At 45.6% G+C, this 27,224-nt stretch overlaps 1 protein-coding gene and 1 long non-coding RNA gene across 2 annotated transcripts in view; one reads left to right on the top strand and one right to left on the bottom strand.

Moving 5' to 3' along the window:
- Positions 1–1,965: 1,965 nt before the first annotated feature.
- SYT2 (synaptotagmin 2) overlaps positions 1,966–27,224 on the bottom strand; it is a 49,408-nt gene continuing 24,149 nt past the window's right edge. The window contains exons 2-9 of the mRNA XM_037812159.1: positions 15,804–15,998; positions 11,313–11,479; positions 9,821–9,940; positions 9,180–9,347; positions 8,646–8,813; positions 7,414–7,531; positions 6,278–6,411; positions 1,966–3,282 (exon numbers count right to left, since the gene is read on the bottom strand). Of these exons, the coding sequence (XP_037668087.1) occupies positions 3,076–3,282; positions 6,278–6,411; positions 7,414–7,531; positions 8,646–8,813; positions 9,180–9,347; positions 9,821–9,940; positions 11,313–11,479; positions 15,804–15,981 (1,260 nt within the window). The 5' untranslated portion in view covers positions 15,982–15,998 and the 3' untranslated portion in view covers positions 1,966–3,075. The remainder of the gene's footprint in view (positions 3,283–6,277; positions 6,412–7,413; positions 7,532–8,645; positions 8,814–9,179; positions 9,348–9,820; positions 9,941–11,312; positions 11,480–15,803; positions 15,999–27,224) is intronic.
- LOC119515919 lies at positions 6,778–11,450 on the top strand. Its single transcript, XR_005213172.1, has 4 exons — positions 6,778–6,852; positions 8,670–8,804; positions 9,264–9,342; positions 11,395–11,450. It is a non-coding gene; the product is annotated as an uncharacterized LOC119515919 (long non-coding RNA).

Raw genomic sequence — 27,224 nt, 5'->3', positions numbered from 1 at the left:
GCTTCCCCTAGGCTTCAGCTTCCTCTTCTAAAGTCCAAAGATCTGCCCGTAGCTCTGGCAGAGTTAGTTTCCCTCTTGGGAAAGGGAAAGGAGAAAACAGAGCATTCAGGCCTCACCCCCAATTTCTGGGTGGGATTGGGCTAGGGTTTTCATGATCTCAAGCCATCTGTTAAAAAAAAAAAATTTACCTCTATATTAATTTCCACTCACTGGAATAGACTTTGAGAGTGAAAATTCTCAGCTCCAGAGGCATCCAGAATCCCTGACTAGTCAAACACCCTACTCTATCCTACTTAGTGACGATACCCTGGCACCCTAACATCCCAGACATAAACCCACATGGCAGTGAGGGTTTGGGATGATGCTTTGTGGTTTGGATTACATCAACCCTTGGTATAGAAAATGTAGAAGCATAAGCATGTCCCCTGCAACCCCCAGCCCATGGGCCTGGAGAGAAGCCATCTACCTGCTAGGGTAACTCGTCTGAGCCAAGTGCCCAACCCAAGATCAGCCAGGCCCTGGGGAGGGACTTGCTCCCCACACCCAGGTCTTTCCCTGGCTCTACAATGGGGCCAAGACTCAAAGTTTCTCAGCTTCACTAGAGGCAACCTCCAGGAAATAAAACCCAGCCCCTGAGCTCAGGGAGGTGGACATCCAGCCCACCAGAGGTGTCTACTATTTCCTTTCCTTCCCTGTCAGGGAGGGACAAGTCTCAGCCTTTGAAGGACCAGATGAGGTTCCCAGACAGAAAGGAATCCCAGGTAGAAAATGCATTGGAAAAGGGAAAAAGAATGAAGGTAGAGGGGACGAGATTGGCAGGGGAGGGTCCATGAATGAGGTTTATGGGATGTGGGTGAGGAGAATGAGTGTGGGGAGAAACCCTGAGAAAGCACCAAAATCCCACAGCTCTGGGGGCGGGAGAAGAGTCCAATGACTTCTGATGTCCATGCCAGGAGTTCCTACCCTGGGGCCACCCAGATTCTTAAGGTACCCTGTTTCTGTACAACCTGGGTCCCAAAAACCAAAGCTCATAATCCTTGTCAGAGTCCAACTTTCCCATCAAGTACACACACAGAGACACACACACAGAAGCTCCAGTAAAAAAGTAGCTTCCCATGTACCAAGGACCACTAGCAGGAAGGGGAAGGGTCTCTGAGAGGCAGGCAGGGCTTGGCCTGCTTCCCAGTTTGTTTCTGGTGGAGGTGCCCCCCCAACTCCAACCAAAAAACCAATAGACTCTTCTTTCCTTTAGTAAAACAAAAAGTCACCCTGGCCCTTCTTCATGCTGGGTCCTCAAAGCCTGATTCTCTCCAACAAACTGAGTCAGGGGCCTCCAGGATGCTGAGGTGGCCCAGATTGGGCAGGACACAGAGTGCTGCCATTTTTGCTGGGAATGAGAGAGAAGCCCAGACTTCTGAGGAAGCCGTGAGTTTTCTGGGGTAAAGAAATGGCAAGGGCCCCAGGACTCCATGCATGGAGGAGACGGGCTGAAGAAAGGGAGACAAGGATGGGAGGAAGGGGCCAAAGGAAGTGGTGTTGGCCCCTGGCCACATAGGGGTCTGTCTCTCTTGCCCAGGCTGAAGGTTTGGAAGGGGACTCAGTGCAAACTTGACGAACATATATATGGCTTTTTATCAATGCTGGAGACAAAAGATGAAAGAGGAATAGGACATCACTGAGCATGGAGCAGAAATCCTAGCAGGTTTCCTCCATGCCCATTTGCAAGGGGTGGCCTTCATTTCTCGGAATACACAGAGAGAAGGTTCCCTACGGAAAGATAGGATGGCCCCCTCTCAGGTCTCCCTGGGTCACTCCAGCTACCAATAAGCCCACCAGTATGGAGGGCAGAGCTGGATCTGGAGAGCAAGGATCAGAAGTAGGGGGATCTCAGAACTTCCATCTACTTCATCCAGGGAAACGTCTACCATCTGTACACCTTCTCTCCCTCACCACCCACCCCCTTCTTACCTGGACCTCAGGGGAACTAAGAACATTTAAACCTTCTTTTTAAAGTTCTCTGGCTCTGTACAGAAAACTGTCTTCAGACAGCGTTGCTCCACTTAAGTTAAAAGAGAAACAAAAGCAAAAGAATGAGGGGAGCAAATGCAAATGAACTGTACTGCTTGTATTCTGGGAAGGGAGAAAGCATCTGTGTTTCCCACCAGAAGGAGGCAGAGTTCCAGGAGCTTCATTTTGGTCTTCCTGGGTAACCGGCCTTCTGTTTCTCCATCGTTTGATATGAATTGTCAACAAGAGTGAGGTCCTGGGACTGACAGTCCCTGTTGGAGTCTAACCAGTCTAGTGAATAGTTTATTTACATGAGTGGCCCAGAAACCACACTTCTGGGGAAGCCATGACTGACAGGAAGAAGTCTACAGTGGCATCAGGAGTTTGCTCCTAGTTCTGGACAAATCCAGTGTCCACATCTTGCTGCCCCCTGAATACCACCCACAGGAGTATGGGAGCTTCTGGCATCTGACCAGGATTCTGAGCCCTCTCCCCAAGCTCACAGAAGATCTCTCATTTAGACAGTGGACTTTCTTCATTTAAGGTGCCCTGAAGAGCCTTCTCTTCCCACACAATTTCACTGTCCGTGGCTCATTCCAGGAATGAAGAGAGGTACTCGAAGTAACACACACATACATATACATACACTTGGATCACTGGCCACTGCATTGCCCTTCCTGTCAGAAAGCAGGACGTGCTGCCATTTTGTCGGTCCAGAACACTCAAAAGAACAGGAAGTGCTATGACTTTCTGTCAAAAAAGGGCCTCACTCGGGGTGAAGCTTAAGTGAAGCTTTGTAAGAGTGAAGGGGTAACATGACAGGGCATGCAGCAAGGGCAGCTCCTGGGACGATGAAAAGAGCCAGGCTTCTCTTTCACCTCTTAGGGGACTCTCCTCACACAGCCATCAGAGGGAAGTTGGTCTTTAAAAAGAGAAAAAGGAAGGGAAAAAAAGGACACAACCACAAACAAAGGGAAAAAAAAAAACCTCTAAGGTTGCATAACTGAGGTATCGATAGCTCTGGATCTCGTCAGTGTCTGTGAAGGGGGCGGTCCCGGCCACTGCTGCCTACTTGTTCTTCCCCAGAAGTGCATCCACCTCCTCCTCTGGCTTGAGCGAGTGCCATTGGGCGATGGGCCTCCGGGGGTTGGCCAGCATGTCAGACCAGTGCCGCAGCTCCGTACCTGTGGCATTGCTGCCCATGAAGATCTTGCCAATGGCTTCGTTCTTGCCCAGCTTGTCATAGTCCAGCACAGTGACCACTACCTGGACTTTCTGCAGGGAAAGCAATGGAGGGTGGGAGTTTGGCAGGTGAAGAGGTGGGACCCCATGACCAGCCTTCTCCCTCTCCTTCAACCCATACTCAAATGATTGGGCAGGAAAAGTCTCCTAGAGCTCCTTGCTTCCACACCTGGCCCCAAGCAAGACCGACTTATGTGAGGCAGTGGCCTTTGAGAGGCAATTCCTGTTTCTACCAATAGGCATTGATTGAGCATGGGCTGTCCTCCAGCACTGTGCTAAACAAGCTCTAGGGAGGTTGCAGCAGAGTGGGGAGGGAGGTTGGCAACCAGGTAGGGCAAGGAAAAGTGAAGAGATGAACTTCACTGCTAATGAGGTCAATAGACACATAATCAAAAATTTACAACACAAAGTAATAAAAAGTTATGCTAGAGTCTCCCCCTGAGTACCTCTTTGTTGCTCAGATGTGGCCCTCTCTCTCTCTCTAACTGAGCCACCTCGGCAGGTGAACTCACTGCCCTCCCCCCTATGTGGGACCTGACTCCCAGGGGTGTAAATCTCCCTGGCAACACAGGATATGACTCCTGGGGATGAATCTGGACCCAACATCCTGGGATTGAGAATATCTTCTTGACCAAAAGGGGGATGTAAAATGAGACGAAATACTTTCAGTGGCTGAGAGACTTCAAGTGGAGTCAAGAGGTCACTCTGGTGGACATTCTTATGCACTATATAGATAACACCTCTTAGGTTTTAATGTATTGGAATAGCTAGAAGTAAATACCTGAAACTACCAAACTCCAATCCAGTAGTCTGGACTCCTGAAGACAATTGTATAATAATGTAGATTACAAGGGGTGACAGTGTGATTGTGAAGGCCTTGTGGATCACACTCCCTTTGTCTAGTGTGTGGATGGATGGGTAGAAAAGTGGAACAAAAACTAAATGACAAATAGGGTGGGATGGGGGGTGATGGTTTGGGTGTTCTTTTTTTACTTTTATTTTTTATTCTTATTCTGATTCTTTCTGATGTAAGGAAAATGTTCAGAAATAGATTGTGGTGATGAATGCATAACTATATGATCATACTGTGAACAGTTGATTGTATACCATGGATGATCATATGGTGTGTGAATATATTTCAATAAAACTGAATTAAAAAAAAAAAGTTATGCTAGAAAAGTAAGCACAAGATACTATGGAAACTCAAAGGAGATGACACTCCTGCTTGGATCAATCAGGAAAGGCTTCACAGAGGAGGTGATGTTTGAACTGAGGCATGAAGGCTGAGGATATCTCCAGGTGGAGAAAAGAGGGAAAAGGGTTCCAGAAAAGAAGATTAGCCTGAGCAGAGGTATAGAGACATCAGGGTGCACTTAGTGTTTGGGAAACAGAAGTTCACGTCATTGAGATACAGAGAAGCATTGAGAAGACAAGAGGTAGGAAATGAGGTCAGTAGGATGGGTTGGGGCCAGCTGAGGAGTTTGCATTTTATCCTACAGGCAAACAGTAGGGAGCGCCTCAAGACTTTTAAAGAAAACATTGGCATTGAGGTCAAACTGGAGGAGGGATGGGACTGGTGTCACGGAGACCAGTGGGAGCTGCTGGAGGGCCTGGGAGGGTGGATGTTGAATATCTACATCAAGGTGGTGGTGGTAGAGATGGAGAGGAGGGGTCAGATTGGAGATATGTCTAGGGAGGAGAATCAGCACGACCAGGCAGCTAGTAGGATTTGCTGAAGATGAATGTGTTCCTCCCTCCTGAGGCCAGCCAACTCGGACTCGTCCTTTAGCTCCAAGCTTTCTCTGGGCAGCCTCGCCTGAACTGCTCTCAGTCCTCTGCATTTATGCACATTGAAGCAGACACCTCACTATTTTTAATTGCTTGCTTACTGGTTACCCTCCCACCTGTGTTCCTTGAGGACAAGGACTGTGTCTTCACATTTGTGTCTGGCAAGTGCCTGGCACTTAGGAAATGAGAAGGGAAAAAGAGTGTGAGGGTATCTAAGATGATGCCCAGATTTCTGGCTTTGGCAATGGGGTAGACAGTGGTGCCATCCATTGAAAATTCACAAGTCAGAAACAGCAGGTGGGTCTGGGAAGGGAGGTGGGGTGGAGAAGATCATTCTGTTGGTTTTAGGCCTGTTAAATATGAGATGCCTGGGACAGTGCATGTTATATCCATCTTATGTTCTATAATGAGGGCTCTCTTGTTCTAGTATCATCACTGAGCTATCCATTGTGCCTTTGAAGGACTCTCCATAGATGATACCACCAGCTCTGAACCCTCCCTTAGCCCCCTCTCTCCCAGTCCTCCTGGGGGAGGGAGACAAGGAGGGAGCAGCTCTTCCTAAGGAGGGAGAGACCCAGACTCCAATAGAACCCACCATTCTGTGAGCCTCTGGCCACACTTGACCCCCAGCTTGGGATGGGCAGGTGGGTCTTTTGTCTTACTATGTCCAGAGCTCACTCAGGCCCAAAAGCAGTGAAAAACACACCTCATCTCAAACACTTATAGGACTTGCTGATGGGATGAAAGGGAGGAAAGGAAGGGAGGGAGCAAAGAAGGGAAGGATGGAGAGAAAAGAGGAGAGAGGAAGGGGTCAGCAGGGTAGATGGGAGTAGATGTGGGAAGCAGCAAAAGAATAGGCTGGGATGGCCAAGGCAGGAAGTGGCTGGGGTAGGATGGGAGGAAGCTGCCCCCACCTCCTCACATCAGCTCCCCACTTCACTGGGGCCTGAGCTGTACCCACACACATCCACATGCATAGTCATATACTGCAAAGTCCTAAATGAATGATTTATAGATTTTTTAAAATTGGTTCATGTTCTTCTCCTCTGAAAATGGGGGAGCCCTGGGAAAAAGCCCCCCTCCCACCCCCACCTCATGAGACCCAGGGCCTTCCCCTGCCTGAGCAAGGCTGTTCTGTGGTCTTTGGGCAAAACCCCTCTCCTCACTGCTCCCCCCACCCCACACACAAGTTTGCCTCCCCCAGCCGTGCTCCATGCCTAGGACCCAAGGGCCCAAGCACCTGAATCTGCTCGAAAGGAATCTCAAAGCTGAAGGACTCATTAAAGTACGGGTTCAGTGTCTTCTTCTTCACTGTTGTCTTCTTCTTCTTGAGCCTCTTGCCATTCTGCATCAGGTGAATCTTCACGTAGGGGTCTGCGGAGGGAGACCCCAGCCCTGAGGAGGACCCCCTTAGCCTCCCACCCTCCCACGGAGTGTGCCGAGGCCTGCCCAGAGTATGGCTGAGACCAGGCCCTGGTGAAGTCCAGAGGTGGCAGAGAGGTTTCACTTCAAGATCACCTCTGGTGGATTGGGGGTGGCTGACTAGAGCATTACATTGGGGAAATTTCTCAGGTGGTGAGAAGTGTGTTGGGGTTGATTGGCGATGTCTGTCATGGGCAGGGGACAGAGGAGTGCTGAAAGCATGACACACATCTGCCATCCCAGATCCAATCCAATTCTCCTGTCCTTGCAGATGAGAAACTGAGGCCCAAAGAAGGGAAATGAATGACCCAAGGTCATGCAGAGAGTCGCAACAAGGTTTGAACCAGCACTGACATGTGCCAGTGGGAGCCCACACACTGGCCTGGTTCTCAGGTAAGGTAGGCAGGGGCAGCTGGCTTCACCATCCACCAGAACCCGGTGCTGTGGGCCAGCCCCACTCAATGCCGGGTAAATCTGAAACTCAGACACTCCCCTGGAGCCCCTACACAGGGCAGAGCCAGCAGAGCCAGCAGAGCCTACAGCCTCTCTCAGAAAAGTGTTTCCAATTGTGATGTCAGGGTGGACGCATGTTCTGGACTAAGTCCCTGCCCGCTTCCTACAAGCTTCCCCTGGGAGAGGTAAAATCCTAAGTCGTGAACTCATCTAGGGGATGAAATTCATCTGATACTTTCCTCCATGACCCACGGGGCATGGCAGGAGGGTACCCAGGACAGAAGCTCAGAGAGGGAGCAGGGACCCGCAGAGAAAGGGGGCGCTGGGAAGCCAGACCACCCTGCTCCACAGTCTTGCCCTCAGGACCCGCCTGTGGCATCCCCTACAGGCAGTCAGCAGCACGCATGTCCCAGAGGGGCAGCTTTCCTTCTGACTCTGAGGGTGCTGGTGGTGACTGGCTCTCTGGTGCCACCCAATGGCGGCCAGCAGAACTGCATGCACCTGAAAGGCCGCCCACATCCATCTTCTTCAGGTTCTTGGCCTCCAGGATGCAGACAGTGAGCTTCCCGGCCGTGGGCACGTAGCGCAGGGAGGTGCAGATGTCTCCCAGCTTCTCGGGCTGTTCAGGGAGGAAAGCAGACGGGGTCATCTCAGCTGGGGCAGACCTCCATTTTGCCGAAACTAGCAAGGCAGTGGTTTGTCCCCAGCTCCCTCAGCCACCAGTCCCCATGTCTATGATGGCTGAGCAGGTCTTTCTGTATCTGACCTCGGTGCCTCTTGCTACAGTGCAACAAAGCCCCTGAGGGTGAGGGATTGACATGGTGGGAGCCACAGCCTCAGGAGGCCGGGAGGTGAGTGGAACAGGGACCAGGCTGCAGAGGAAGGAAGGAGTCACAGACACCTGGGAGGGTCAGGATGTGATGGGGGCAAAGGGGCTTAGGGTGGTGGGAAGGGGGACAAGGAACATCCAAGTGCTCATTTCCAAGGGCCCTGGGAGCCTGGTATGAGTATTGCAAGAGCCCCCCACCCCCTGTGATTGCTCCCAACCACTGAGCTCTCTCCCTGTCAGCCATTCTATTTGCAGAGAGATGTGTGGTTTTCAAAGCACTTTGCATCCCTTTTCCTGTGTTATTGTCACTGCAATGCTTTCATGTAGACAGGGCAAGGATTCATTTTAACCAACAAGAAACTGAGGTTCAGAGAAGGGGGTGATTTGCTCAAAGTCACACAATTTAGCACTGGAGGCAGGATGAGAACCCCAGGGCTGCTGGTTTGTAAACCCTCTCCCCACACCACACTCCCGAGTCAAAGCTCGTCAGAGTTGGAGCCACCTGGACCAGCACTGACCACATCACCCGGGCCTGACTCAGGTGTGCTGGCCCTTCCTGCCACACACAGGGTGAGCCCTGAGGAAGGGAAGGAGGCCTTAATCTTCTAGCCTAGCACCTGCTGGGCACAGAGCTGGGGCTTGACCGACACCAAATGACTGATGCTCGGAAGGGAACGGTGGTTGAAATGGAACTTTTGGTACATAGTAGGTGCTCAATAAATATTTGGTAAATGGATGCTGTAGTAGTTGCTGGGGAGACAAGCCCCCATGCTGAGAATCCTTTAGAACAAATGTGGATGCCCTGACTCTAAAGCCCACCCTCTTCCTGTCACACCAATTGGAGGGAGCCCAGGAGAGCAGCCACATGTGTCTTTCTGCCAGCTGGCGTGGTCTCTGCTCTCACCTCCTCCTTCTCCCCGCCTTGCAGGTCTCGCCACTCCTCGATGGGCTGGCCGAGGTCCACGGTGTTCATAGGCACCTTTACCTCTCCGATGATGTCGTGCTTGGAGAAGCGGTCAAAGTCGTAGATGGCCATCACCAGGGTTTTGCCCCCCAGCTCCTGGTACGGCACCTGCAGGGCACATTCAGGGTCAGAGAGGGGTCAGAGCAATCCTGCACCTCCAGGGGATTCTGTGGGTGGGTCTCTGGCCCAGACCCTCCAGGCCCCCAGTGAGTCTACAGAGGTAGAGAGAAGACCCAGGTTTCTGGGGGAGCAGAGTGCAGGGGCAGCATAGGAAAGAAGGGGTCCCGATCCCCCCAAGGGGCTAGGGCAGTGGCCCCACATGTGGGTGGAACCCCTGCTCCAGCCTGCCACGGTTCCAGACTGAGCTGGTCCCAGGGCCCTCAGCCATGGCTAAAGACCGAGGAAAAGTCTGCGGAACCAGGGTAGAAGCAGGAGCAGGGAGGCAGCTGGCATCGTCCTTCCAGCCCCCGTCACCTTGAAGGTGAAAGTTTCATTGAAGGCAGGGTTCAGCGTCTTCCGATGGACTTTGGTCTCATATTTCTTCTTCTTGTCTGGAAGGAGGAAGACTTTGACATAAGGATCTGAGGTGCCTCCCATGTCTAGGGCAGGCAGTTCAGCAGCCTGTAGGACGCCCACGGTGAGCTGTGGAGAGAGGGGGGGAGGCGGTCTGAGTCTCAGGACTACCCTGACCCCAGATCCAGCCCCAGCCCCAGCACCCAGCAATCCCTCCCCAGAGGTGGGCAAGGGGGGTGGGGGAAAGGGGTGGGGGCAGGCTGGTGCTAGAGAGGAAGAGCGATTTCCATCTCCATCCTCAAGATTTTGGAAATTCATGTGGAGAACCTGAAGTTAAAAGAGCAATTGATTTGCCCAAGGGTAGTGGGCAGGTTAATAGCAGTCAGCCTGGGGCAAGGAGCCTTCCCCAGCGCAGAGTGGTGACCAGGGCAGGGTCCACATCCAGGGATAGCGACCTGCGGTTTCCGACCTGCCCCGCCCCGTGGGAAGGAGCCACACCCACCTGTGTCCGGGGGCACTCTTCTCTCCCCGTCCATCCAACCCCCAGCCCTCTCCCTCCTTCCCCACCTTGTCCCCTGCCACCCAAGCCCAGCTCCACACACCTGGTTGGCCTGGAAATCATAGTCCAGGGAAAACTGCAGTTTGCCCAGGTTCTCTGGCTCTTTCTCCTCCTCTCCTTCACCTTCTCCCTCAGTCAAGCCTGTTTCTGCATCGTCATCATCCTGGGGCTGGGAGAGAGGAGGAATACATTTAAAGAGAGAAGAGAGCAGCCTGTCCCGATGCAGGGGCTGTGGGAAGCTTGACTCTGAGCTGAGTGTGGGGCTACGGGAGGGGCTGCAGCACTGCCCAGGGGACTCTGCTTCCCCATGGCCCATCAGAACCCCCAGTCTGCTCCTCCAGGCCCTCCCCTGAGCCCCTGCACACCCCAGCCTTGCATTTGAAAAGTGTGACTCTGGTGGCGGGGGTGGGGTACACCTCTCCTCCCCATGAAGTGCAGTATTGAGGCCAGGAACTATGTCAAATGCTGTACAACTTCAGGAGGTGGGGGATTTGCTTCCTTTGTTAGCCCCTCACCCTGCTTTCCCAGCTCAGGCCCTACCCACCCTGGGCGAGACATACCAGGAGTGCAGTCCAGGCAGACAGGAGCAGGAGGAGTCCACAGAGGTGGGAAAAGAAGGAAGAAAGTAATGTAAGAAAAAAATCATATAGCTCAGACCAACCCCTGGAGTCACAGCCACTTGGTGATGCCAGGCTGGGCTATGCCCAGGTAATGCTTGGAAGACTACACACACGCAAGTACACACACACACATACACACACACACACCTCACACTGCAGGCTCCTTTTGAGCACACATCCACTCACATCCAAGCATGTGTACGTACACGTGCACAAACACTCAAAGGCCATTTTGATCCCTGACCAGTTCCTTCTTGAGATCAGTCCTTTCTGTCCATCCTCCATATTGATTCCTTGAGCAAGAGATTTCTTCCAGTCACTCCCAAAACAAACATAGCAAAAGGTAAAGCATGCAATCTCAAAAGAAGAAGCCTTGGTCTATCAAGGGACCTTTCCAGGTTGACCAAACCCAAAGGCAGAGCTAAATAAACTAGGCTATTATGTGATGAGAGATGGATTCAGGTCAGCCCTGTCTTGGTGCCTCAAGACCATTCTGCCTCGTTCGATCCCCTGCCCCACCTCATCCCACCCCAGTGAGATTCCTCCAATGAGATATTGCTCTTCAGTCCCTTCTGGTGCAAAAAAACAGGGTGACCCAAATGATGTCTTCCTGGGCAGGGAGGTCACCTCTTTTTCCAACATTTTGTCCCAATAGCCTCTTTGGGGTCAATAGTGCCCTCTTCCTCTGTCTTTTCAAGGATGAGTTCATGCTAGCATGTACTTCCCATTTGCCAAGCTGTAGATGATATTATTCTGGAGGTGGAGCAGTAGGGCCCCAGGTATCTCCTTGTGTGAAGTTTTAAGGAGGGGAGCTGGTTTGGATGTAGAAACTGAGAAGCCTGTGCTCCACCGTCCACCTTCAGGAGGGCCTGGGATGGGCCCCCCTCACCCTCCCCAGCCCTGTGGGGGTCCTACCTGACCCCCTTTCATGTCCTTCATGTTCATGGCGTTCTTCATGCCTTTCCCCTTTTCCTTCTTGTTCTTCTTTTTCTTGCAGCAGCACTTCTTGCAGATGCAGAAGCAGCAGGTGAGGATCAGGAGGCCAGCGACCACAGCAATAGCTATCAGTGCCCAGGGTGGTACTGCCCGCACAGAGAGGACCCTGGAGTCAGCAGTGCCCCACCTCAAAGCCCCCACCCCAAGCATTGGTAAAGCAGTCTGAACTATGACACCCCCCCACCCAGTGCTCACACTCCTTTTTTTTTTTTTTTTTTTCAAACACATACCCATAAGTGGATGGCATGGGAATTGCATAGACTTTGTACACCTGTTCATTAGTACCTCTTGGGTTTTCCTTAGTCTACAGCCCTTGTGGTACAACCTGATAACTCACAGGTGGCAAACAGGTGAATTAATGGAAGAATATCAATTTGGCTCTATCGGAGTATTGACTAGTTTGATCTATGGAGAACTGACTCATATCGGAGAGGATGGGGTGGTCCTTATCAAACCCAAGGTAGAAAGAGCTGCTTGGCCCCACCATATGCCCAGCATTGAGAGGGCTGGCCCAGAGGCAGAAAGGTTTAGCCTCGACCTGAGAGTCTAGGCTCAAGTGTTTGTAGGTGGGTTGGCTGGTCAAGACACACTGGGCTGCTCTCCATGTGCCTTAGGTACCACCTCCCATCACAGTGGGGTTGCTCCTTAAAATGGAGCTCTGGTGTCTCCTAGACAGCCTTTGCCAAAACTTCAGAAAGCAGTGAGTGCTTTTATTTTCTTTCTTCCAAAATAAAAGTAATTTTAAAGTGTTTCTCGAAAATGTATAGTGATTTCTGTTTCATAATTTTTCATCTTTTGGTTTATCTTTTTTTATGATACTTTATGAGTGTTATTGACCAACATCAAGTTTCTAAAATCATATAAACCTATAAGCATATATACGTAAGCTGTCTCTAGAAATTGCAGCATTTAGAGTGGGATTGATTTAAAAAATAAAAAGCCTGATTGTGTCATCATTTTTAGCAAATTTTGAAACATTATTTTTATAAAAATACTTGATACATTCATATATTTTCCCAAGGCCTTTCTTAGTCATAAAATTTTCAGATCACTCTCTTTTGACACACCTATTTGGTTGGTTTATCTTTTTGACAGTTTTCTAAGTTATAAGAATTTCTTTTTTCCTCTGGGTTGTTGGGAACACATAACCCCCCCTGGTTCTCTTCGTTAGTGCCTGTGCCGGTTTGAATGTATTGTGTCCCCCAAATGCCATTATCTTTGTGGTCTTGTGTGGGGCAGACGTTTTTGGTGCTGGCTAGATTTGCTTGGAATGTGCCCTACTCAGCTGTGGGTAATGATCATTTTGATGAGATGTTCCCATGGAGGCATGGCCCCACCCATTCGGGGTGGGACTTGATCAGTGGAGCTATATAAATGAGCTGACTCAGAGAGAGAAGACTAACTGAGTGCAGCTGGGAGTCATGTTTTGAAGAGGAGCAAGCTTGCTAGAGAGGAGCGTCCTGGGAGAAAGCCGTTTGGCCGGAGCTTTGGAGCAGACGCCAGCTGCCTTCCTAGCTAGCAGAGGTTTTCCGGACGCCATTGGCCATCCTCCGGTGAAGGTACCCGATTGCTGAGGTGTTACCTTGGACTCTTTGTGGCCTTAAGACTGTAACTGTGTAGTGAAATAAACCCCCGTTTTATAAAAGCCTATCCATCCCTGGTGTTTTGCATTCTCCAGCATTAGCAAACTAGGACAGTGCCAGACCAAAGATTCCCCACATTCCTGAAGAGGAATGCCAAAGAATCCAACCTGAAATCCAAGCATCAAGAAAGTCCCCAAAGGCATATATGGAAAACCCACAGCTAACATCGTATTTAATGGTGAAAGACTGACAGCTTTCCTTCTAAGATCCGGACCAAGACAAGGATGCCCATGTCATCCCTGTTATTCAACATTGCACTGGAAGTTCTTGCCAGAGCAATTAAGCAAGAAAAAGATATAAAAAGCATCCAAATTGGAAAGGAAAAAGTAAAACATTCCCTATTTGCAGATGATATGATCCCATATACAGAAAATCCTGAAAACCCACAACAAAGCCCCTTGAGCTAATAAAAGCATATAGCAAAGTGATGTAGTGAACAATCAGAAAAATAAATCAAGAAAAAAATCTGTTTACAATAGCAACTAAAAGAATCAAATATCAAGGAAAAAATCTAACCTAGGATGTAAAGGACTTGCATACAGAAAACTAAAAATATTACTAAAAGAAATCAAATAAGACCTAAATAAATGGAAGGATATAACATGCTTATGGATTAGAAAACTAAATATTGTCAAGATGTCCATTCCACCCAAAGTGATTTAATGCAATCCCAATCAAAATTGCAACAGCCTTCTACAAAGAAATGGAAAAATCAATTCTCAAATTTATATGGAAGGATAAGGGCCCTGAATAACCAAAACCATCTTGAAAAAGAACAAAGTTGGAGGACTAACACTTCCCAATTTTAAAACTTTCTACAAAACTACAGAAATCAAAACAGCATAGATCCAAACATAAGTCTGAAATGACCTCCTCTCCACCACCCAGCCACTTCAATGATTCTCTTGCAGAGTTTGGACTTGTTTACAATTCTGTCATTTGATTATTTGCAATAGCCTTTGAACGACAGGTGAAATGCAATCAGGATGACAAACCAAGCAGTACAGGAAAAAGTTCCCTTGGACAGAGCATTGAGGGCTTTTCTGTAATTTCCTGATTGTATTTCTTCATCCCCCGATTTTCCAATGTTCTTTTTCTGTTCAACAACACCCCATTTGTGCATCACAGTTCCAAACAGAAACTTCCCAGCCTCCTCTAAATCTTGTTAATGTGGAAGAGTCAATCTATTTCATAATTTTCAGCCAGTTTTAGCCAGGCTGTTTCAATACTTCTGCCCCATCTTAATCATTATTGATCATGTTCAGTCTTTCATTTTATTCTTCATTTGTGGCTTAACTTCAAGGAAAAGATTCAACTTTTAGGACAAGAAAAAACAAACAAACAAAAAAAAACAGCATGGAACTGGCACAAAGACAGACATACAAACCAATGGAATCAAATTGAGAGTTCAGAAATCAACCCTAACATTTATAGCCAATTGATTTTTGACAAGGGTGCCAAGTCCCTCAATGGGGAAAAAAATAGTCTCTTCACAAATGGTGCTGGGAAAACTAGATGTCCATACACAAAAGAATGAAGGGGGACCCCTGCCTCATAACATATACAAAATCAACACAAAATGGATCAAAGACCTAAATACAAGAATCAAAACTATGAAACTCCTAGATGAAAACATAGGGAAGCATCTATAGTACCTTGGTTTCTCAGACTTTACACCCAAAGCACAAGCAAGAAAAGAAAAAGTAGATAAATGGGAGTGGATCAAAATTTAAAACTTTTGCACATCAAAGGACTTTATCATGAAAGTAAAAAGATAACCAACAATGGGAGAAAATATCTGAAAACCATATATCCAACAAGGCCTTAATATCCAGAATATAAAAAGAAATTTCACAACTCAACAACAAAAAGACAAACAACCCATTAAAAAATGGGCAAAAGAGTTGAATAGACATTTCTCCAAAGACGATATACAAATGGCCAAAAAGCACATGAAAAGATGCTAAACATCACTAGGAATTAGGGAAATGCAAATCAAAACCACGATGAGGTACCATTTCACATCTACTAGAATGGCTACTGTTAAAAAAAAAAAAAACTAACAAAAGAGAAGAGGTTGTGGAGAAATAGAAACATTCATTGTTGGTGGGAATGTAAAATGGTGTAGATGCTGTGGAAAACAGTTTTGTTTCCTCAGAAAGTTTGGTGGTTCCTCAGAAAGTTACATATAGAATTACCATATGACCAGGCAATCCCACTTCTAGGTATATACCCCAAAGAACTGAAAACAGGGATTCGAGCAGATATTTGCACACTGATGTTCATAGTGGCTTTATTCACAGTTGCCAAAAGATGGAAGCAGCCCAAGTCTCCATCAACAGTTGAGTGGACAAACCAAGTGTGGTATATACATACAAGGAATATTCAGCTGTGTAAAGGAACAAAGATCTGATAAATGTGACAACAGGATGAACCTTGAAGACATCATGCTAGTGAAATAAGCCAGACACAAAAGGACAAGTATTGTATGATCTCACTTATATGAAATAATTAGAATAAGCAAACTCAGAGAATCAGAATCTATACTATAGGTTACCAGGGGATGGGGTGGGGTAGGGAATGAGAAGTTAATGTAGAACTACAACTTCTCTAATAAAAAAAGAAAAAAAAAAAAAAAGAACCCAGCCAATTACATCCCAATAGTGCTGTCCCCAGCCCCCCAGCCTGCCTCCAAGCCTACCCTGCCCACAGAACCCTCCCCAGACACCAGCTTTGCCTCCCCTCTCAACCCGCGGGAGACACTCACAGGGAATCTTGTTGATCTCATTGAAGAACCTCTCCTTCAGCTTGGCAAACCCGTCCTCCCGGCTCTCCCCAGCACCCCCGCTCTCGGTGGAGTTGCCCACAGGCCCCACGGGCATCGTGGCGGTGGTGGTGGCAGGAGCCACAATGGGCTCCTGGTTCCTCTTGAAGATGTTTCTCATGGTGGCGGAGGGGGCGGCTGGAGAAAAGAGGGCAGGGTGAGCCTCCCGGAGGCCGAAGAGCAGAAAGCCCTGCCCAAACGGCTGAGAGAAACTTTTCTAAAAGCAAGACTACTAATAGCAATCCCTTTATAGTGCAAAGCTCATTTGCATGATATTAACAAATACGGTAAAATAATAATAGTGATAGCAATCATTAAGTTAATATATAAATGTGTCAGGCACTGTGTGAAGTGCTTTCCATGCATTATCTCATTTAATCCAAACGACAACCTAATGTATTATTATTATTACCATTTAACAGATGAAACGGGTTCAGAGAGGTCAGGCAGTTTTCTCAAGGTGACTTAGCTAACAAGTTCTGAAACTGAGATTTGAACCAGTCTGTCTGATTCCAAAGCCTATATAGCTAATCACTTTCATAGTTCTCATTTAAACTAACCTCCCAACAACTCTGGGAAGATGACTCCTTTTTTTATTTTTTAAACATTTTTTATTGTAAAATATAACATATATACAGAAAAATGATAACCTTCAAAGTACAATTTAACAAGTTAGAGAGCAAATTTCAAAGAATGTTATGGGTTATGTTTCCACCATTACAGTTATTTCCTTATTGTGAAATATAATATATATTCAGAAAGGTGATAACTTTCAAAGTACAATTTAATGAGTATCTATAGAGCAAATTTCAAAGAATCTTATGGGTTACAGTTCAACAATTTCAGTTATTTCCTTCCAGCTATTCTAATACCCTAGCATCTAAAAAAAAATTTATATAAAGATTCAATATTCGTAATCCTTTGTTAAATCCTATCTTGTCTGTTGCTACCCCTTCCTCTCATTTAATCTCTTTCTCTATCTTCAGCGGTGTCTAGGTAGTGATCACCCTAACTTGTTCATATTGAAAAGGGGTGTTGACCTTATGTGTAAGGGAGATGCATCTGGTTGATGTTCTTGAAGAGGCTGTTGCCTCTGGGTTTTGGGACTTACCTGGCATAGGAAGACTCTGGAGTATTTAAGTTTCCAAGAAATAAACATCAGAGTGAAACTTCTACAGAGTATCAGATAGGGACCCAAGTATTTCGGGACTACTCTTGGTTAGAGACTACTGTGGCCATTTGGGATATCTAGCTGGGGCTTTCATAAAAGTAATCTTCAGGATAGCCCCTCTCAATTCTGTTTAAAATCTGTTAGCTACTGAAACCTTACTTCGTTACCTTTCTTTGCCCTCTTTTGGTCAAGAAGGCATTCTCAATCCCTCGATGCCAGGACCAGGTTGGTTCCTGGGAAGAGAACTCCCTCTTGACTCCCTCCTTGACTTCCACAGTATCCCTTTGCCTAGATTCTCTCCCTGTCTCCATAACACTCATACTCTGTCAGCACCCCTGGCTCCATTTCTTTCCCCTGCCCTGTAAATACCCAAGATTCTTGACTTGGATATCTTTTTCTTCACTGGCTCCCTAAGCACTCACTCAGGGTTTGTTTCAACATCTCCAGTAGGAAGACAGCTCCCAAATCTACATCTCTAACCCTGTCCTTCCTGAGCTTCAATCTAGGTTCATCTCCAGTCCTGCCCCCTGTGTACAACTGCACAGGGTTATTCCTTATATCAAATAAGGGTTATTCCTTAACAATACAGGTATTACATACTGATTGTAGAAAACCGGGGGGTGGGGGAGTGAGAGTGTGAGCAAGGGCAAAAGAGAGAGAGATCCCCATAATTCCAACCAAAGATAACAAAGGTTAGCATTTTGGAGGCATTTATGCCAGTATTTTTTCTGTGTGTGCACATAATGTTTTTTTACATGTTAGGATCCTACTATATACAGTTTGGTATTCTGCTTTTTTTTTTACATGAACTTTTAATCATAGGCATTTTCCTTTAGTATTAAAAAAATTATCATTAAATGGCTAAATAATATCCCACAATATGCAAGTACCATAATTTGCTTAACCATTCCACTATTAGACATTTAGATGGTTTCTAATTTTTTGCTAGTAGAAATATTACTGTGGTGCACATTAATCTTGGTCTTCATTTAAGGCCACACTCTTATAAGCTTCCCCTTCTCACATTCTGTCCTCCCAATCAAGCTCTTTCTGCTGCTCAAAGTGAAGGCACGTCTCCTCTAAACTGCAAGCCCCATGAGGGCAGACACTGTCAGCATCATCACCCGTTACACCAAGCACACAGGGGGTGCCCAGGAGGTATCTGTAGACCGTGTACCCGTGGGGAATAGTGCACAGCAAGGGGTAATCTAGATCACAAGAATAAACAGCACATCTCCCTGGAGCATCAAAGTCTTATTTTTTATTTAAACAAACAGAAATATATTACAGAGTAGGATACAAACATCACAACAATTTCTTCAGTACATCGCGTGGTCAAAATTAATTATCTGCTATACTCAAGGTTCTTCTGAAGGAAAGTTTTAGGATCTCAGAAGTTCTACCCCTTCCATTAAGACCCTGAATCTGTTCTCATCACCCATGGAGACTGCTCCAGCCTTCAAGTAATGCTGGGGACCTGTATTTATTCACTCATTCACACTTATCACAGATTTATTATGCTCTGGGGTGGATAGAATCATGCTCCCCCTAAGATGTCCACCTCCTACTTCCCAGCATCTGTGTGTATCTTACCTTATATAGCAAAAGGGATTTGCAGATAAGATTGAATTAAAGATCTTGAGATGGGGAGATTATCCTGTATTATGTGGATGGACCCAGTGTAATCACAAGGGATTCTGTAAGAGGGAGGTAGGATATTAAATTTTAGCTCCATGTTAACCACAATGAAAAATGTATACAGAAAGAAGTCAAAAGAGACTCAAAATGGTACAATACAAAATATAAATATGAAAGTAGGCATTAATGGAAAAATCAAGGGACAAAAAAAGATATGACTTAAAAAGACCAAATAGCGAAAGGGCAGAAGAAAGTCCTGCATTATCAGTAGTGACTTTAAATATAAATGGATTAAACTCTCCAGCCAAAAGGCAGAGAACGGCAGAATGGATAAAAAAGCATGACCCAACTATATGCTGTTTACAAAAGACCAACTTTAAATTCAAAGACAAAAATAGGTTGAAAATGAAAAGGATGGAATAAAATATACCATGAAAACAGCAACAAAAAGAGAGCTGTGGTAGCTATACTAATATCAGATAAAATACACTTTAAGTCAAAAACAGTTACAAGGGACAAAAAAGGGGTCAGTTCAACTAGAAGACATAACAATTATAAATACATATGCAGCTAACAGCAGAGCCCCAAACTGTATGAAGAAAATACTGATAGATTTGAAGGGAGAAATAAACAGTTCTATATTAATAGTAGGAGACTTCAGTACATCACTTTCAATAAATGGATAGAACATCTAGGCAGAAGATCAATAAGGAAACAGAAGACTTGAATGATACTATAAAAGAACTAGACCCAACTGACATATATAGAACAGTTCACCCAACAGCAGCAGAATATACATTCTTCTCTAGTGCACATGGTTCTTTTTCCAGGATAGGCAATACATTAGGTCACAAAACTAGTCCCAATAAATTTTAAAATATTGAAATTATACAATGTATCACAATGTATCTTCTCTGGTCACAATAAAAGATGAAGCTAGTAATCAATAACAGAATTCACAGATATGTGGAAATTGAACAACACATTTGTAAACAACCATTGGTATAAGAAGAAATTAAAAGGGAAATTAGGAAATTTCTTGAGGTGAATAAAAATGAAAACACAACATACCAAAACTTATGGAATGCAGCAAAGGCATGGGAGAGAGGAAACTTTATATTCTAAATGCATACATTTAAAAAGAAAAAAATCTCAAATCACAGACCTAACCTCACACCTGGAAGATCTAGAAAAAGAAAAGCAAACTAAACCTGAGTGAGCAGAAGGAAGGCTATAACAAATATTAGAAGAGAGACAAATGAAGTAAAGAGAAAAAACAACATAGAAATCCAATAATACCAAAGTTTGGTTCTTTGAAAAGATCAACATCTCTAGCCATTAGTGAAATGCAAATCTAAACCACAATGTGATACCATTTCACACCTACTAGAGTGGCTTCTATTTTAAAAATGGAAAAGAACAAGGGAGAAGAAGATATGGAGAAACAGAAACACTCATTCATTGTTAGTGGGAATATAAAATGGTGTAGCAGTTTCTCAGAAAGTTACATATAGATTTACCATATGACCAGGCAATCCCACTGCTAGGTATAAACCCCAAAGAATTGCAAACAGGGATTCAAACAGAAGTTTGCACACTGATGTTCATAATGGCATTATTCACAATTGCCAAAAGATGGAAGCAGTCTGTGCTGGTTTGAAGCTGTTATGTGCCCCAGAAAAGGCCATTTTCTTTTAATCCATTCCTGTGGGTGCAGACCTATAGTGGGTGGGACCTTTTGGTTAGGTTGTTTCAATTGAGATGTGACCCAGCCCATTCAAGGTGGGTCTCAATCATGTTACTGGAGTCCCTTACGAAAGGGTAAAGGACAGAAGAAACTGAGAGAGCTTAGAGAGAAACGCCTTGGAGATGCTAAAAGAGGACCCACAGAAGCTCAAAGAGGAAGCCACTGGAACCAGGAACTAAAAGCAAAGAAACACGGGAGCAAAGGACCAGCAGAGGCCGGCCATGTGCCTAACCATGTGACAGAGGCATCCCACATGCCAGTGGCCTTTCTTCTGAGAAGGTATCTTCCTTTTGATGCCTTAATTTGGACATTTTCATGGCCTTAGAACTGTAAATTTGTAAGCTAATAAATCCCCATTGTTAAAGGCCAGTCCATTTCTGGTGTATTGCATTTCGGCAGCTTTAGCAAACTGAAACACAGCCCAAGTGCCCATCAACGGAAGAATGGATCATCAAAATGTGGTATATACATACAGTGGAATATTATTTAGCTGTGAAGAGGAACAAAGTTCTGATACATGTGACAACATGGCTGAACCTTGACGACATCATGTTGAGTGAAATAAGTCAGACACAAAAGGACAAATATCATATGAGCTCACTCATATGAAATAATTAGAATAATCCATAGAGTCAGAAAATAGAATGCAGGTTACCAGGGGCTGGGGTGGGAGTAGGGAATGGGGAATTAATATTTAATTGGTACAGAGTTTCTGTTTGGGGTGATGGAAGAGTTTTGGTAATGGATAGTGGTGACGGTAGCACAACATTTGTGAATGTAACTAACACCACTGAATTATATATCTGAATGTGGTAAAACTTGTAGGTGGTATATAAGTTGCTAGAATAAAAATTTCAAAAAAACACATAAAACTGTACAACACAATGAACCCTAATGTAAACTATGGACTATAGTTAACAGTACAATTATAATGATATTTGCTCATCAATTCTAACAGTTACCAACTAATTCAAAATGTTAAAAATAGGGGCAGGTATATAGGAACTGGATTATTTGTTTTTGATTGTTGAGTTGTAAGTATTCTTTATATATTCTGATATATTCTGGATATAGTCCCTTATCAGATACATGATTTGGAAATATTTTATTTCATTCTGTAGATGTTTTCACTTTCTTGATTTTGTTGTTTGAAACACACAAATTTCAATTTTGATGAAGCCCAATTTATCTATTTTTTCTTTTGTTGTTTGTGCTTTAGGTGACATATTTAAGACACCATTGCCTAATCCAAGGTCATGGAGATTTGCACCTATTTTTCTTCTAAAAGTTTTATAGAACTTTTTCAATTTATTTTTATTGTGGCAACATTTTTATAATATGTAAACCATAAAATTTGCCATTTTAACCATGTTTAAAGGTACATTTCAGTGACATTAATTATATTCAAAATGTTATGCTACCATCACTACCAAACATTACCCAAACTTTTTCATCACTGAAGATAGAAACTCTACCCATTAAGCAACAACTCCCCATTTCCTGTCCCCACTCCCAGCCCCTAGTAATCTCCAATCTACTTTCCATCTCTATGAATTTGCTTATACTAGATATTTTATATATGTAATTATGTAATACTTGTGTCTGGCTTATTTCACTTAGAATAATGTCTTCAAGGTTCATCTGTGTTGTAGCATGTATCAGCACTTCATTCCTTTTTATGGCTGAATAATATTCTATTGTTTGTATATACCACATTTTGTTTATCTAGTCATCAACTGATGGACATCTTGGTTGTTTCCACCTTTTGGCTATTGTGAACAATGCTGCTATGAACATTGGAGTACAAGTAAAGTTTTATAGTTTTAACTCACACATATGTCTTTAATACATTTTGAGTTAGTTTTTGTATATAGTGTGAGGTGAGGATTCAACTTCATTCCTTTGCAGGTCGATATCCAGTTGTTCTAGTACCATTTGTTGAAAAGACTATTTTCCCCCATTGAATGGTCCTTGCACCCTTATTGAAAATCAACTGGCCATACAAATGTGGATTTATTTCTGGACTCTCAATTCTATTCCATTGATCTACATGTCTACCCTCATGCCAGTACCACACTGTGCTGATTACCTTAGCTTTGTAGTTTTGAAATGAGGAAGTATAAGTCCTCCAACTTTCTTCTATTTTAAGATTGTTTTGGCTATTCTGAGTCCTGAGTTTACATATGAATTTTTTGTCAGTATCTACAAAAAAGCCAGTTGGAATTCTGGTAGTTGATTCTGCAGATCAATTTGGGGAGTACTGCCATCTTACAATCCATGTACACTAGGGCATATTTCTATCTATTTAGGTCTTATTTAATTTATTTTAATAATATTTTGTTGCTTCTAGTTTACAAGTCTGGCACTTCTTTTGTTAAATTTACTCCTAAATATTTTACTCTTTTTGATGATATTATAAATAGAACTGTTTTAATTTCTCAATTAATATACACATAATTCCTAGTATATAGAAATATAATTGACTTTTGTATATTGATCTTATATTTTGCCACATTGCTGAACTCCTATTCATTCTAACATTTTTAGTGGACTCCTCAGGATTTTCTATATACAGGATCATATCATCTGCAAACAGAGAGAGTTTTCCATCATCCTTTCCAATCTGGATGCCTTTTATTTCTTTTTCCTGCTTATTTGCCCTGGCTAGGACATCCAGTACAATGTTGAATAGAAGTGGTGAGCGAGCATCCTCGTCCTGTTCCTGATCTTAGGGGAAAAGTTTTATATATGATGTTAGCTATGAGTTTTTCATAGATGCTTGTGCCAGTTTGAATGCATTATGTCCCCCCAAATGCCATTATCTCTGATGCAGTCTTGTAGGGCAGACGTTTTGTTGCTAATTAGATTTGCATGGAAATGTGCCCCACCCAACTGTAGGTGATAACACTGATGAGATAATTTCCATGGAGGTGTGGCCCCACCCATTCAGGGTGGCCCTTGATCAGTGGAGCCATATAAATGAGCTAACGGGCGGAGGGAACTCAGTGCAGCTGGAGCTGTGAGTGATGTTTTGAAGAGGAGTTACTGCCAAGAGGGACACTTTGAAGAAAGCACGGGAGCTGCAGATGAGAGACAGTTTGAAGATGGCCGTTGAAAGCAGACTCTTGCTCCAGAGAAGCTAAGTGAGGACAAATATCCCAAGTGCAACTAAGAGTGACATTTTTGAGGAACTGCAGCCTAGAGAGGAGCATCCTGGGAGAAAGCCATTTTGAAACCAGAACGTTGGAGCAGACACCAGCCACGTGCCTTCCCAGATAACAGAGGTTTTCCGGATGCCATTGGCCATCCTCCAGTGAAGGTACCCGATTGCTGATGCTTTATCTTGGACGCTTTATGGCCTTAAGACTGTAACTGTGTAACCAAATAAACCCCCTTTTATAAAAGCCAATCCGTCTCTGGTGTTTTGCATTCTGGCAGCATTAGCAAACTAGAACAATGCTCCTTATCAGACTGAGCCCTCATGGCCTTTTGTCCTGGATTCTCCACTCTAACCACAGCCCTGGCTCCCCACCCTGCACCCAGCCTCCACCACTTCCCAAATATATGCTCCTGCAGCACCCACACCCTCCTCATCTTCACTGCAGGGGAGTGGGAGTGCACAGGCTGGGGGCAGAGGCTGGCTGTGACTCCCAGGCATGCCTGCCACTGGCCAGATGACTCCAGACAAATCCCTTTCTGAAACTTGACTTTCCCCTATAAAAACTGCAGAAAAGAATACATACTTTTCAGAACCATTGTGAAAATTAAAAGAATAAATTTCATTGTACCTGGCACAGAAGACATTCAATACATATGAATGAATCTGAATCTGAAAAGTGTTTATTGAACCCCTTGTAGGGTGCCTGGAAGTGGCCTCAGCAGTGTAGAGGGATCCAAGATCAGTGCCGGATGTGGACCTTCACTCAAAGAGCTGACAATCTGGAAACAGCCACATAAAGTACAGCCCTGGGATAAAATGAACCGACCAGGAATGAAGAAAGCACCTGCCCCAGGGGTTCTGGCAAGCCTGCAAACCAGGGCATGAAGTGGGAGAGCCACAGCTAAGGAGGTCTTGAGGGCCCATGAAAGGGATTGGACCTAATTCTGTTCAAAGGGTTTCAAGCAGAGGAGTGGCCTGGCCTGTCAAAATAGGGCTTTGGGAAGTTAGCTCTTACAGGAGTAGAGGGGTGAGGCTGGGGGCAGGGGGCCCAAAGGAGGCCAATTCCACAGCCCAGACCCAGGTGTTATGCACCCGAACTAGGGTGGGACTGCAGAGGATGAAGTAGAGAGGACAGACGTGACAGACTTCCATTCATTAATTCATTAATTCTTTCAACAAATATTCATTGAGCTCCTATCACACTTCTCTTGTGGAACTTACCATAAAGTGGTACAGACAGATAATAATTAAATATTGCACATAAATAAGTGTTAAGTTGTAATTGTGAGAGGCGTCTCAAAGGCAGATACCTGGAGGTGTGAGAGCTTACCGTGGGGCAGCAAAACTGCTTTCCTGAGGAACTGAGGTCTGAAGAATGAGTTGGGATATCCAGGTAAAGAGGATAGGAAAGAGCAGTCTAGGAAGAGAGAACGGCAGGCACAAAGGCCCAGGGGTGGGAAGGAGTGCGGTGAGGACAAAGCCTAAGAGGAGGCCCAAGTGGCTGCAGTGGGGCGAGCACAGCCCGAGATGAGCTGGCAGGGCCAGACCAGGCACATACTTTTATAAGTTTAGTCTTTATCCAAAGAATAATCGGAAGCTGTCACAGAATTTTAAGGATGGGGAATGGGTGGGTGACATGTACAGATTCATATTTTGAAATGTTCACTCTGGCTGCAGAATCAAGGATGGCTCCAGAGGGAAAGGGGAAAAGAGTTAACAACCAATTGGAATCCCTTGTGATCTCCAAGCTCTATAAGAAAGACAAGGCAGTGCAACTGGAGAATCCACTAGTGGGGAATGACACACAGCTGCCAAGAGGGAGCCCGGGGCACTAAGAAAGCTGCAGCAGCTAGTGGGTGGCTTTTCCAGGATCGCCCTTTTAAATCCATCTCCAACAAGAAACATGAGGCTAACGCTGCTTGGATAAAAGGGAATAAAGAAGACAATTGAGATGGTGGCTCTTGATAGAAGACAGGTGCAGGGCAATGGGCCAGGAGAGTTGGCCAGGGCAGGATTCAGGGCCCACCTGCTCCGTGACACCTCCAGTAAATGGCACGAGGAACTTGGCCTGAAAGCCTTGGGTCATCCTGACTCTTCTTTTCTCACCTCCCACAGCCAGAGCATCTGGGAGTTTGTCAACTTTATCCACAATGTTTTCCAAATTCGACTACTTCCCACCTCTCCACCTGGAGTGCCTCCTTAATAGCCTCCTCTCTGGAAGCTTCCACTCTCCTCCAATCCACTAATCTCCATATCACAACCAGGCTTTTCATCACACTTGGAATGAAATCTCTACTTGGCCCGGCCTTGCATAGCTCCCCAAAGGTGTGTCCTATCACTCCTGCTCTCAGCCACTGGCCCTCCATGCTGGCCTTCACGCTGCCAGAGCTTAACCCAACCATCTCGCAGCCTTTGCACTTACTTCCCTCGGCCTGGAGTGCTCTTCCCCCAGAAATCTCGTTGACTTCCCTGGAACCACCATCAACCCCTCTTGTCTGCATTTCCCACCATGGTCCATCAGGCCAATGTTTTTTTTTCCAAATACCCAAAACTCCTTTGCTTCCCTGTCTTTTGCAGGCACTCCTCTGACAAATTGCCAGCTCTGGAGAAATCCCACTATCCGCTTTCCCCTCCACGGCAGCCCCCAGGGCCCTGAACACTGCTTAGGGGAATCCTGCACAAGGGCAGCTCAGCTGAGTGCCTGATAAACCCCCACATCACCAGGCCCCTCAACACTACAGAGAGGCCTTAAGAGTCTCCCCAACTCACTCTGCCTCCTTCCACAACAGAAACTCCCAAATGTCTCCTATCTCTGTGGCTCTCCCAGCCCCTCCTCTCTCTTGCCTGTTATTTCAAGGAAAAATAGAAGCCAGCAGAGAGAATTCCCTCAAAATGCCCTCACCTCAAGCCAAACCACAAATCTACTTACCATGAGCCCCTCCTCTCCTCCTGACCTCCTGTTTCAATTGAAGACTTTTCCTCCTTTTTAAGGTCAGTGCCTCCACCTGTGTGGGATTCCTTCTTACCGCTGACCTTTCCATTTCCCTGTGCTTCATCTTCCCCATTTTAAAGCACCACCAACCAACCAACCAACAAGAGCCCCCTCCACCAGCTCCACCCCTCACCCAGCTGCCTGGGCCCCTCCCCACCCCTTCCTGACCATGCTCTAGGAGGAGCCGTCTCCCACGTGGCCCCCTCCTTTGCAGGTTCTGCCTCAGCACGCGACTGAAATGGCTCTTGTCATGGATGACCTTCCAGTCACTGAGCCCAGTGGACCTCTCAGCCACACTCACTCCCTGACAGCTCCTCCCTCTCCTGATTTGCATCCTATTTCTCTAGCCTCTCCCTGGGTGATCTCACCCCCACCCTGGCCTTGGCTTCATCCCCATCCTGATGACCATCAGAGCCTCCTTCACCTCCAATCTCCAGGCCCAGATGGACAGCTGGCCCCTAGACAAGTCCACTTGATCACGTGTATCTACTCTTGCTCACTTCCAGTCAGTTCTGCATTTGCCACCAAAGTGATCTTCATAAAATGCAAATCTGATCACATCACTATGGTTAGAACTCATCCCAGGGATATAAGCCAAAATTCTTCATGTGGCCTACAAAGTTCCTCACATTCTGCTTCCAGCATCATTAAGCATC

This window comes from Choloepus didactylus, chromosome 2, assembly GCF_015220235.1.
Source record: "Choloepus didactylus isolate mChoDid1 chromosome 2, mChoDid1.pri, whole genome shotgun sequence".
NCBI classification, from domain to species: Eukaryota; Metazoa; Chordata; class Mammalia; order Pilosa; family Megalonychidae; genus Choloepus; species Choloepus didactylus.
Note: the sequence above shows the minus strand (reverse complement) of the source record. Positions and strands in the feature narration are given on the sequence as shown.